The sequence below is a fragment of the Panthera onca genome, chromosome D2 (assembly GCF_046562875.1).
Source record: "Panthera onca isolate mPanOnc1 chromosome D2, mPanOnc1 haplotype 2, whole genome shotgun sequence".
Classification (NCBI taxonomy): domain Eukaryota; kingdom Metazoa; phylum Chordata; class Mammalia; order Carnivora; family Felidae; genus Panthera; species Panthera onca.
The window spans coordinates 12,851,521-12,864,088 of record NC_138349.1 but is presented as its reverse complement, the minus strand read 5'-3'; the positions used below and the strand labels follow the sequence as shown (position 1 = coordinate 12,864,088).

Genomic DNA, 12,568 nt, shown 5'->3' with positions numbered 1-12,568 from the left:
TGGATTCAACACTACAAGAGGGACCCCCCCCCCCCCTGCCTTTCCCAACTCCTGGGAAAATCATAGCCTGGGTTGTCAGGGTGTCACCGTAAACACCAGCTATTGTTTGCCAAGGAACAGCCAGGGTGGCACCAGCCACAATCAGGTGATGAGCAGGGTCTGGAAAGAGCCAAGGAGAAACAGCCAAGGCCTTTGTGTTGGGAGCCAAGATTCCTACAACCCACTCAGATGGTATCAGTCAATGGGAAGGCTCCACAAAGAATCATCCCCTCACCCTGCCCCCACCCCACAAAGGAGCAGCATCTCAATACCTGTGATTCCAGTGAATTCAAACTGCTCTGCATTCCTGCGGAGCTCTGGGAGCCCTTCTAAGTCCTGGAATCATTTCTCCAACCAATGCCACTTGCTGGGTGAAAAATGGCTACACAGTGGTACATTCAGACCACAGACTCCTCTTCAGCCTAAAATGAGGGCCATCCCTATGTCCCAATTACGTACAGTTTAATCCCATTGTTGTAAAATATATCCTGAATATACGTGTGCTCCTGGTAGAGTCTGGAAACAAAAGCATAAACCATTTTTTTTAATGTTTGTTATTCATTTTTTGAGAGAGAGCGTGTGAGCGGGAGCAGGGGAGGGACAGGCAGAGAGGGGAACAGAAGATCTGAAGCTGGCTCTGCACCGACAGCAGCAAGCCCAACGCGGGGCTCAAGCTCACAAACTGTGAGATCGTGACCTGAGCCAATGTCACATGCTCAACCAACTGAGCCACCCAGGTGCCCCAAGCACAAACTATTAATAACCCCTAGGAGAGATGAGTGGGAAATTTTCACCTATCAGTCTTTTAAAGTAAAAGATTTGTTGATTTTGTAATTAAAAAAAAAAAAATCTAGGGACACCTGGGTGGCTCAGTCAGTTAGGGTCATGATCTCACAGTTCATGGGTTCAAGCCCTGTGTCGGGCTCTGTGCTGATAGCTCAGAGCCTGGAGCCTGCTTCGGATTCTGTGTCTCTCTCTGCCCCCCCCCCATCAAAAATAAATGAATATTTAAAAACAATCTAAATGCCAGAGGTCCTTTATTCAGCAAGAAGCCTAGCTTTAGATCAGCAACTTCCTAGAGCAGTGGGCCAACAGGTGATTTTTTTTTCCCCCTGGGCTAGCTTTGTTCCACCAGCTGACCCCATCTCTTCTACACAAACATGAAGTGTGTTCTGGCAGGTTGTGAACCTCAGCTCCCAACACGAAGACCTAGCCAGGAGCTGCCCTGCTGGTTTATCCAGGAAAAACCACCAAACTCACTGCTCCAGGTGAGCCACTGGAGAGGCCACCCAGGTCCAACTTCTCCTCTGGCCCTGCGAATCAGCTTCCTCCCTCTTTGCACTACCCCCCACCCCCAGCCCCAGTTCCCACTATTTCCACCAGCAGGAAGGATGGGATCACTGGAGTCCCCAATATATACACAATTTAAGTGATTTCCTGTTACTTCCCACTTAGAGATGATGTGCAGGAAATAGGCAATCGACTCAAGTGACACAATCATGTCGGAAGCAGGATGGGGAGCCTAGCGCTCTCCAAGCAGCACCCTGAAAACACACACCCCCCCTCCCCGCGCCAACCACCCAACCAACTGCCGATGCCCGCCTGCTTGCCCTGCAGCCAAGGGCTCAGCCACACGGACACTCCAGGTTTCTTCCTTGGAAACCAGATGTTTCCACAGTGATCAAGAGTTACCTAAGAAACTAAGTGTGGATCACTTAGAACAAGGCACCAGAACCTGCCGTGGAGAGAAGCCCCAAAGTATGCCTTCTCCATGCCCGGGCTGGACAGCTGCCCAGGGCAAGAGTTGCTGCCCAAGGACTGCCTGAGTGCATCCTATCCATGCTCCTCACCAATGCCGAAACCTCAGGAAGAACCTCGAATGCACCTCACTGGGCCCGCGGGAGCAGGAGCGCAGAAGCTCCCGGGCGCCTAGACCCCCTGCCCTGCAGCGCCCCCATCCATACGCGCCCCCCTTCAGGCAGCGCACGCCGCAGTGTCCAGGGGCTGGGACGCGGAGAAAGCAACGGAGTCGGGGCGGGGACGAGATGCAGGGCATGGCCTTGGCCTCCCCTGCTTCGGGGAGTAGAAGAGTGAGAGGCAGACGATGGAGACCGAAGACAACACCCGGAGTTGGGCGAGAACTGGAGAGCATGGGGTTGGCGCGGGTGCGAGTGGTGCCAGGGGCAGAGCAGTTGCAGGACACTGAAAGAGCGTCGGGGGTGAGGCTCCCGCCCAGCTCTGGTGCGGGTGAGAGATGCTCCGAGGCTGAGAGCAGGGGCGAGGGACGCCGCAGGCAACCGGGACGAGCAGCTGCAGTGAGCCCGCGCTCCGCCTGGGGGCGCGCGGTGGCCGGTCCGGGCCTTGCGCACCGAGGGGCTGGGAGGACGGTGAGACGCTACAGGTGAGAGGCGACAGGGAGGCCACCACGGCGTCGACCATGGCAGGCCCGTGGTGTAGGTCCGGCGCTGTTGGCCACCACGGGGTCTGCAACAGAGGCGCGCGGCCCGGTGAGCGCCCCCAGCGCGTGGCTCCGCTGCAGAGCGGCCACGAACTCCGATGGAGATCCCCCGCGAGACCAGGAAGCCGAAACCCAGACACTGCGTGATCACTTGTCTGCAGGAGGACCACGAGGTAGCACAGGAAGGTGCTGGGCACCCAGCGCTGGAATTTGGGGACCTAGGCCAAGGTCAGCGGCACAGGAGCCGGTGGTAGAGGGCCAGAAGTTAGTCCCATGGTGCAGGGACTGCGTGCTGCTGCCCATGTGGATGCAGAGGGAGTCGCTGGTGACTGCCTCTGAGCCTCTGAAAGCACCCCCGTGGGGTGGGAGAAAGCAGGACCCCAGCAGCCAGGCCACGGACACTCACCTGGTCCCCCCGAGCCAATCCACCCTTGCCAGGGTGGATGGCACTAAGTGCAGCCCACGGATGTGCTGGTGCAGCTCACAGACCCCACCTGATGTGCGAAAGGACAGGCCCTTGGGTGTCCTGCTGGAGCCCAATTTCCCGCGGCTCGGTCAGGCAGAAGGACCTGTGCTTTGGCCAGGTCTTGAGGCTTTGGCTCAGCTGCATGTGATGACAATTGCTTATTATCAGTCTCAGAAGAGGCCCTTAAGAAGGTTTCCATCTCCCAGAAAGTCATGTTGATATGAAAATGCCCCAAGCTCTGCAGTTATATCACAGAAAGAAAGGGGGCTTTGCTGGAGGAGACTAGGGTAGAAGGAAATAGGAATAAAGAGACTTGTTCTAAAGAAACCGTTATGGCCGTTGAAGGCACTTACATGTGCTCTCGTTTTCCACCTGTGCCTGTGCTTGGGTCTTTTTTGTGAAAATGAGGAGGTCAGTGTGCCCCAGCATCTGCAGTGCAGATGGGGCCTGGGAAGGACTTGCCCCACACAGTGGCTCCACCCCCCGCAAGGCCAGGCCACCAACCTGACCGCCCCAGGGCATGCTATGCTGCAGCCCTGCACCCCCTCCCCAGGTGCCGGGGCCATCCTCCTAGGATAAAGACCCAAGGGTGACTGTGGTGTTCCGGGCTAGGGAAGAAGCCCAGCGCCTGACTTCTAACCTAGAGCTGGGGCCTGAAATTTGTATTTGATTTTTCCAGCTCAAAAGGATTTTTTTTTTCATTACCTGGAGATACTGAGTGAATGGGGGTAGGAGGGAGGGAGTAGCTTTCCATTCATCTTTAGATGTCACTCCAGAAGGAGGAGATGAGTCCTGGGACTGTGGGATTTAGTCATCAGCAAGTCAGGAAGAGGGTTTTTTGAGAGCTGAGGGAGGGAGGCAAGGAATACTTAAAAGAGGAGACTGCCCTTTGCTTTTTCTGGCTCAGCTTTTCTTGCTCCAGACCCAAACATCAAAATGAAACACATGTGACCTTTCATTGTTAGGTCCCTCTTGAGAGCTCTCTGTGAGATTTACCACATTAAGGGCCCAGCTGGAGATCCTGTGCAAAATCCTGTTGTCCACTTCTGCCTGGAGCTTATCTGAGAAACGATCAATTGTGTGAGCTCCAAGACCCCACAGTGGGCAGGAAATGTAATGAACAACCCTCCGCTGATGTGATGAAGCATCTGCAACAGAATTACCCAGAGTATCTCTCCCACACGATTCACCTTATACGAACCCACCAACCCACCAGAAGGTGGATGCTTGAATCCCACCACCTCCTCTCCATGGGAGTGGACAGAGCTTCAGATCAGAGGTATATTATAGTTAATATGGGGAAATAGCAGAAAAGGGGCTGAATAGAGAAATAAAGAGCAGGAAATGAAGAGGAATTGAGTTGGAAAGCAGGGGGAAAAGATACGAAATCTGTTAAAACTCACTTTTCAAAACAAGGCTTTCTACTTGCAAAGACTGACTGAGAATGCAGTCTTTCAACATATCAAGTCTGCAACACCCATCCATCCAAAGAAATATTTCACACGTCCAACATCTGTTTAGAGTTTATCTCACTTTGCAAAATAAATGGATCGCTGGAAAGGTGTCCATAAATGCATTTTTAAGTCTTATTTTAGAAGTGTCAGAAAATCATCTTCATGACTCTGTCATGAACATTTTGGAATCTGGGTGATCAAATTTGACTTACAGACCCATGTGTTGGGTGTTTTTAAATTTCTGAAGTGATGTGTGTCAGTGGATAATAAAATGTTAACCTTTAATGATCCAGATTAATGATGAATATAGAAATTAATCATGAAATTCTCTACTCTCCCTTTGATAGACCTGTCAACTTAGGCACATGCAGTTTTGGAGAGCAGAGAGCTTGGTGCCATGGATTAAAATGCTGTCATTACTGAGATTTGGACCAAGGGGTCACAGAAGACCCCAAATGAACAGTTCATTCCTGGAATTAGCTAGAATTGACAAATCTGGGTTGAGTAGCGTGTTTTCCTTGACGTGATTTATTTTCACTGTGACCCTGGCCATCCCGAGGTTTCGTAACTGGAGATGGTACTAATTTGATATTTATTGAGCACCCACAATGTATCAAACACAGTGCAAGCCCCAGACTGAAGAGCTTCATACAGTAAGTCAGTCACACATGCGTCTTACGCAACAAAGACATCAGCAAATGGAGGGAAATCCATGGAAGATCTGCTTTGGGGAACAAAGGTGCTCCTGGCCGCTTGTCGATGGGGGATAGACCCTGGGTTCGCTCTCAGATCTAGCTGTACCCTTGCCTGGGTCCCCTTGATGTCAGCCCCATGCCTTGCATTTGCAACACTACTAAATGTTCAGACATGCAAGCCACAGGACAGAGATGGGTTAACTAGCCAACCCAAGAAACCTGGAACTTAGCACCACCAGTAGAAAAGGCTGATGATCCACAAGAACAAAAATTCAGGAAGGTTACATCAATCGGGATATTGTTACCTTAGCATCTCTCACAGTTGCTATTTCCAGGTGACCGTTGCCAATGCATATTGAAACACTCCCCAGCTGATTTAGTGAGATAAATCTATTGATGGGCTGCCAAAAGTGAGGCCCGGTGACAATGCTCGCAAAGAGAATTACAGAACCTCCCATCAGCCTCAGAATGGGCTGCTGCTAATTACCCGCCTGCCTCTGCTCCCAGCTTTATGGCCTGTATGATTCCTTGCAGGAGGAGGACTGGATGCGTGGTATTGACTAAGTTATATCAAATAAAATTTTCTACTTCAACGCTAAGTGGATTTCTATAGGACTCACTTCTGAGACTGGTTTTTTTTTCACTTTTTAATGTTTATTTTTGAGAGAGAGAGACAGAATGCGAGCAGGGGAGGGTCAGAGAGAGAGGGAGATACAGAATCCAAAGCAGGCTCCAGTCTCTGAGCGGTCAGCACAGAGCCCGACGCAGGGCTCGAACTCACAAGCCATGAGATCATGACCTGAACCGAAGCCGGACGCTTCACCAGCTGAGCCACCCAGGTGCCTCCTGAGAGATTTTCTAAAAAGTCAGTTTGCTTTATAGTCAAACTAGTCCCAAATAGATTCCAGATAGGGTAAGAATTAATTAGTTGCTATTCAGTAGCCAATTTGGATAATTTGTAAAGATGTTTATAAACACGGCATAATTCTCCAGCCTCTTTAGGCTCTTAATAAAGTCCATGTAAATGTTAAAGTTTTTAACTTAAGTTGTAGGCATAGAAACAGGTGGCAGCTTTTCTAGTAATTAATGAGGACACTTTCTTCTCACAGTTGATGTAGACTTACATCAAGCTAATCAGAGAACACTTCAATTTTTTGAACACCCTGGAAACCAGGATTTGGAATAATTCATGGTGTATAACTTTATAATGCAAATGATCTAGAGTTGAATCATGATACTTAAAAAAAACTGGACGCATACACTCACTGCCTTACATATAGGAGATTTGTAAGGAAACCTGAATGAATACTTATATATTCTTATTATAAGGATTTGCCTCTGTGTGATTCATTGGATACTGTCTGAAAGCTAGAGGAGTATTATTCCCCATCTGTAGCATAGGACGCCCTGCCAGAATTCAACTCCAAATTTTTAATACCTTTGGCAGGTACAATCAAAGGTTCATTCAGATGTTTCTGAGATTCATTAGAAAGACAATAATTCTTAAGGGGCTTAACCTTGGATGCACATTACAGTCACCTGAAGTGCTTTGAAAAAATGCTGATGCCCAGGCTCCATCTCTAATCAATTGGACTCTCTGGGGATAGGGCCTCAGCACTGGTGTTTTTTGGAAGCTCTCCAACTGATTCTAGGAGCAGCCAAGGCTAAGAACAGTGATTTAAACATTCCAACAAAGAAAGTACAATTAAGTGGGGGTGCCTGGGTGGCTCAGTCAGTTAAGCATCTGACACGTGGTTTCAGCTCAGGTCATGATCTCAGTTTGTGAGTTCGAGCCCCACGTCGGGCTCTGCACTGACAGTGTGGAGCCTGCTGGGGATTTTCTCTCTCTGTCCCTCCCCTGCTCACTCTCTCTATTTCTCTCAAAATAAAAAAAATAAATAAATTTGAAGATTTTTTTTAAAAAAGGAAGTACAATTAACCAGATCCCTCCCCAACGAATCCCATCCTTTCCCCCATCCCCTCCATTCTAGATGCATTCCCATCAAAAGAATGCTCTGAGGAAACATGAAATGCCTGTTTGGCCTTGAGCCTCCCAAGTAATGGAGCTGTGAACCACAGGAGCCAGTCTCTGGGATGCCTGGGGAATGAGCTCATGTGGAACAGGGAGTGACATAGGCTTTGTTCTCCACATCCACAGATGAAGCTGAAAATATTTATGCCATTGCTAAAGGTAACCTGCATCTCCCAAGTTAACCTGCCTATCCTTTCTCCCAAGCCAGACTTTTCCTGCCTTCCCCCATGCTGGGAAAGGTCTAGCCACATAACTACTAAAGACTCATATTGCTAACTAACCCAACCATAAATACTTACTCTCCCATCATGGCTGCTGGCATTGGAGTAATGGGACTTAATCCTTGTCATCCCCAAGCCTTTCTCCTCTTTCCCTTCCTTTCAGGGCACACTTTAATGAATGAATGAGCCCATTTCAGAGAGTAAGCTAAGGAGAGAGCTTGATTCTACTGTATAGTGAGCTAGGGCAGTACTGGAGTCTTAGAGATGATAACTGAGTTGCTGCAGTTCCTGCACTAGTTCCTGTCCTATGTGCCACGGGGGCTGATCTGGCAGGTGGATAGCACGTATCACTTCACAAAACTCCCACCCTCACTGTCCAGTCACTGCTCCAACATCAACGTGAAGATCCTTGTCCAGGGTACTTGTCCTCATTTACAGAATCCTCAGGAGGCTAAGACGAGGGTTATCAGCCTGGTATCATGGCCCAACAGTCTTCACTTGTCCCTCTAACCCTGGAAAGAATTAAGTATTTGATGGTGATCTGGTGGCGGTTTATTTTTCTGTTCTGGCCTTAAGTAAATGTCTCCCCATCCTTGTATCCTGGGTTGATTGTGTTCCAAGTGTGTCACCACAGAGCAGGTGCTGAGCAATCAGATGACAGCTGTTGATCTGTTGCAACTGAGCAGTTAGAGAATGCTATCGAACATGGTTTACATTGAGTATTCAGAAAATCAAATATCTGTGTTCCTGCCTTGTAGCAAAGACTGGGTGTGTATACACAAACATACACCCAGATAGATGTCTGTCCTCAGTCATATGCCTCGTTAAGTGATCTGGACCTTTTCTTCTTTATCCCTATTTATCTCTTCATTGACTAATTCATCTTATCAGTTTCAGATAGAAGTTAGGTGACAAGGAGGAGGGAAAACACTTAGAAACCACCTTTCAGAAGATCTTGCTATCAAAAGGTGGTTTCTAAGTGTTTTTGCGCTGTGGATTCAAGTGAAATTAAAAGTGAAACCCTTTTGGTGTGTAATGATCTTATTCAGGAAATGCTGAAATCCCAGATACAGACTTGTCATACTTCCCTGGAATCCTAGGAATTAATGGGTTCAAACTGACTAAGCAACATCAGGTATTCTAGCTCAGTTGAGTCCTTTTTAAAAGGCAACCGGAAAAAGCCTCACCAACCCCAACGCAGCCATTTGAAATCCCAACCCCATTGTTCCTTCATCTCACCATTGAGCAAGCAGAAGGGAAAGCGAGGAAGACAGCCACGGTTCTGAAATACTGTTATGAACCAGGAGAAAGGGCTTTGTTTGGCATTCAGGGCATAGGGAGGAAATAATAAATCCTCTCACCTCTCCTTGGCCTCTTTCAAGCAAAGCACAAGACTCCCTCCAAAGCCCACTCAACATTTTACAAAGACACAAGGACAAAGCAAGACAGCTGGACAAGAGGGCTAGGCTGGAAGTTTGGCCACCTATTGGATTTGCTCTGGCGCTGGGGATAAGCTCTCCAGTCCGGCCTCAGGTGGGCACCCTCGGAGACTAGTGGACATGGAGGTCCCCAGCCAAGGCCCGGTGCAGTGGCATCAGATGACCACGCTGACTGTCATGCTCTGGCCGTGGGGCACGATCTTGCGGGGCCAGGCAAGCAAGAGCTTGCGCAGCTCCTCACGGAAGCTGTCGTGCAGCCAGGCGTAAATGAAGGGGTTGTAGCAAGCCGAGCTCATGGCGAGCCAGTGGCAGAGCAGCTGCACTAACCCAAAGGCGTAAGGGTCGATGGCTTGCGGGTCGAGGTCCCGCAGCAGGTTGAAGACGTGCAGCGGCAGCCAGCACACGGCGAACACCACCACGACCACCACCAGCAGACAGAAGGTGCGGCGGCGGCGCGCACGGTCCCAGTCGGCCTGGCTCTGGGTCACGCAGCCTGGCACCACGCGGTTCCGTAGTTTCACCGACACTCGGACGTAAGACAGGAGGATGACCAGCAGGGGGAGCAGGTAGGTGACGAGAAGCAGCCCCCAAGCATAGAGCTGGCGCTGGCGCTCCTGAGACCCCCAGAATTCCTCGCAGAGGCGCACACGGTGCGGCTTGAGCTCGACGTGGTACGTGTGCATGGCGGCCGGCAGCGCCAGCACCGCGGACAGCGCCCAGATGGCCAGCACCGCGTAGGCGCTGAGGCGCAGCGAGATGCGCCTGCGCAGCGGGTGCACCAGCACGACGTAGCGGTCCACCGCGATGGTGGTGAGAGTGAACACCGACACGTAGACGGTGACGGGCTGCAGGAAGAAGACAAGGTGGCACAGGCCGCCGCCGAACACCCAGCCGCGTGGCTCGAAAGCGTAGGCCAGCGTGAGCGGCACGCAGGCCGTGCACATGAGCACGTCGGACAAGGCCAGGTTGCCGATGAGGAAGTTGGTCACGTTGTGTAGCCGACGCACCCGCGCGATCACCAACACCAGCAGGCAGTTGCCCACCAGCCCCACGACCACCACGATGCTGTAGAGCAGCACGATCAGCCCTTTCAGCTGATGCACCAGCTGCAGGCTTTGGAAAGGCGTGACAGCCTGAGAGCCTGGGCCAGTCACCGACCCATTGTCCGCCGAGGCCTCTGTGCTCTGGTTGGCAGGAGTTGAGGCCGCCGGTGGCAACCCAGAAACTAAGTCAGGGACCGGGGGACCCTGAGTCGGCAGTGAGGCCATAGCCACCTGTCCAAAGAGAATCAAAGTCTGTCACTTCCCATTGTCCATCCACCCCCTCCCATTGTCCATCCAGCCCCTCCTACACCATTCGTGCCTCCCTCCCCCACCTCAATTACCCAAATACTCCCTGTAGAATAACTGGCCAAAATAAATCAACAACAACAACCAAAAGTGCGGTCATCCCCCCTATGTAAAAATAAATCTATGCTAGGTCACATATGTACAGATTATTTAAACGCCTCCTACTCAATTTAGAGCCTTCACGGTCCACGCAGGTCAGACCCTGGAGCATGGTCCTACCTGGCGAGTGGGGCTGGGCGGGCGGGAAAACGCTACGGGGAGGGAGGGGCCGAATCCCGGCTGTCCCCTAGCTGTCCTCAGCCCACGACGGCAATGCAGGCTTCTCGCTTCTCCGCCGGAGCTGAACGGATTCAGGAGTTCCCAGTGGGCTCGCAGTTTTTGAGAGGGACCCGGAGCGCCTCCCCTCCGCCCCGCCCCCCCTCCAGCGCTCCCTTGTATGGAAAATGGGGGCGGAGCGCGCACCACCCGACTCGGTGCTTAGACAACTAGAGAGAAGGACAGTGGAGAGGGTGGAAACAGAAAAGGAAGGAGGGGCCGGCAAACCTGGGTCCGAGGCACGAGGGAGAATCTTGACTGCAGGAGCTTGCTGTGCCTGGGGAGAGTCCTGCTCCGGAGGAGGGTGAAGTGGACGAGGAGAGAGGAGCGGCGTCTAGCGCTAGGCTCGCAGGAGCTACGACCTGGTGTAGTTTCAACAGCGAAGGCGCAGGGGAAGAAGTGGAGTGAGGGATTGAGCAACACCACAGGATGTGAAGAGGTCCTTAAGAGCTGGATCCTGCTTAGAGTCTGGGCTAGAGTGGGTAGAAGGTTCCTGCGGAGATTTAAATTTTAGAGCCTGAAAACAAAATTAAAAAATAAAATAAAACTTAAAGCCTGGATGGAGCTTGCCGCAGACCTTCCGGCCTTTGCCTTTCCCGGGACCCACTGAGCCCTTCCCTTAGATTGCGGCGCGCCAGGAGAGCCGCGAATCCGGCCAAGCCGGAGCAAGAGTTCAGAACAGCGGACAGCTCCCGCGGCATGCTAAGGGGTGGCGCGTGGGTCCCCGGGAGAGGACAATTAAGGAGTTCCCGCCCCTCTCTGGGTGCAGCGCTTTCAGAGAAGGGACCTAGCCTGGTTCTAAGAGCCTCGCTGCCTGCTTCCTGGACCGGGGCTGCCGACTCCGAGAACAGCAGGGGGCGGGGGGGGGGGGGGGGGGCAGATAAACTGGCGTCTCTGGGGGTGGGAAGGTGGTGACGTGCTCCTGCTATGGGTCACCGACTTAGTGCCAATGACGACGCTTTTACCTCCCTAGGTCAGAAAATGCTGCCCTCATGCCAGTTACCCTACACAGGCACAGTTCAATTCTTGGCCCCCACAACCCCCCTACTCACCCTTTTTGCTCTTTCTTTCTCAGCTACCATGACTTACCCCTATCTGCCAGATTCTCCCAGGACAGTAAGTAGGCAAGTTCCTGAACTGGGGCCCTACCCTCTTCCTCCTTACATAAACACCCCCAGGCCTCCTTACCTCATTTTAGGACTAAAAATAATACTGGTGATTGCAGGATTTCCACTAGGATAACAAAAGTAATGAACATTTGAGAAGCTTGAAAGTTACATAAACCTTTAGTAGTATTAAGTCGTCATTGACATGCAAATTAACCTGGACCACAGTGGGGAGAGGGTCAAAGAAGGAGGCTTTGTAACCTCCCTCCTTTGAAGCTGTCTCATCCCCTCTTTGTCCCCTTTCTGGTAAGCTCTTGTCCTTTGTCCTCTAGCTGCAGACACCCCATTAGGCTGGAAAGAAGTAAAATTAGTACACCTTGCAAATTCAAGTGACTCACTCATACAGGAGGAAAAGTCAACATCGGAAGAAAAGCAATCAATTTTATGCAACTGTATCTATTCCAAACCCACACTCCCTGAGTTGTAATCAATTTAGCTAAAGCCAATATGATATGGGGAGAAAAAAAACTCAGAATGAAATGCAGTCTCTGCCCGTCTAATCCTTTGTCTGGTAGTGTTTCTCATCATGTTCACCAACAGGGGTTTATGCACCCAAGAGCAGAGACACTCTTTTGCTTCAAAGTATCTTAAGAGGACAGGGCGCCTGGATGGCTCAATTGGTTAAGCATCTGACTATCAGCTCAGGTTCATGATCTCACAGTTTGTGAGTTCAAGCCCCATGACGGGCTCTGTGCTGACAGCTCAGAGTCTGGAGTCTGCTTTGGATTCTGTGTCTCCCTCTCACTCTATGCCCCTTTCCCACTTAAACTCTGTCTCTCTCTGTCTCTCAAAAATAAATAAACATCAAAGTATCTTAAGAGGAAATTGCAGTAATGAAGGTGAAAAAGGATTTGGGATGTAGTTAAACCCCATAACTAGAGCCATCATTCTGGTAGATATCACTGATACATAATACTAAAAAATAATAAAAAGA

The 12,568-nt window shown here is 50.8% G+C and overlaps 1 protein-coding gene across 1 annotated transcript; it reads right to left on the bottom strand.

Moving 5' to 3' along the window:
- Window positions 1–4,615: 4,615 nt before the first annotated feature.
- PRLHR (prolactin releasing hormone receptor) lies at window positions 4,616–10,532 on the bottom strand. Its single transcript, XM_060641365.3, has 2 exons — window positions 10,373–10,532; window positions 4,616–10,078 (listed from the first exon to the last, which is right to left on the bottom strand). Exon 2 carries the CDS (start codon window positions 10,070–10,072, stop codon window positions 8,960–8,962), a length of 1,113 nt encoding a protein of 370 aa, XP_060497348.1. The 5' UTR covers window positions 10,073–10,078; window positions 10,373–10,532; the 3' UTR covers window positions 4,616–8,959.
- Between the last annotated feature and the right edge of the window lie 2,036 nt (window positions 10,533–12,568).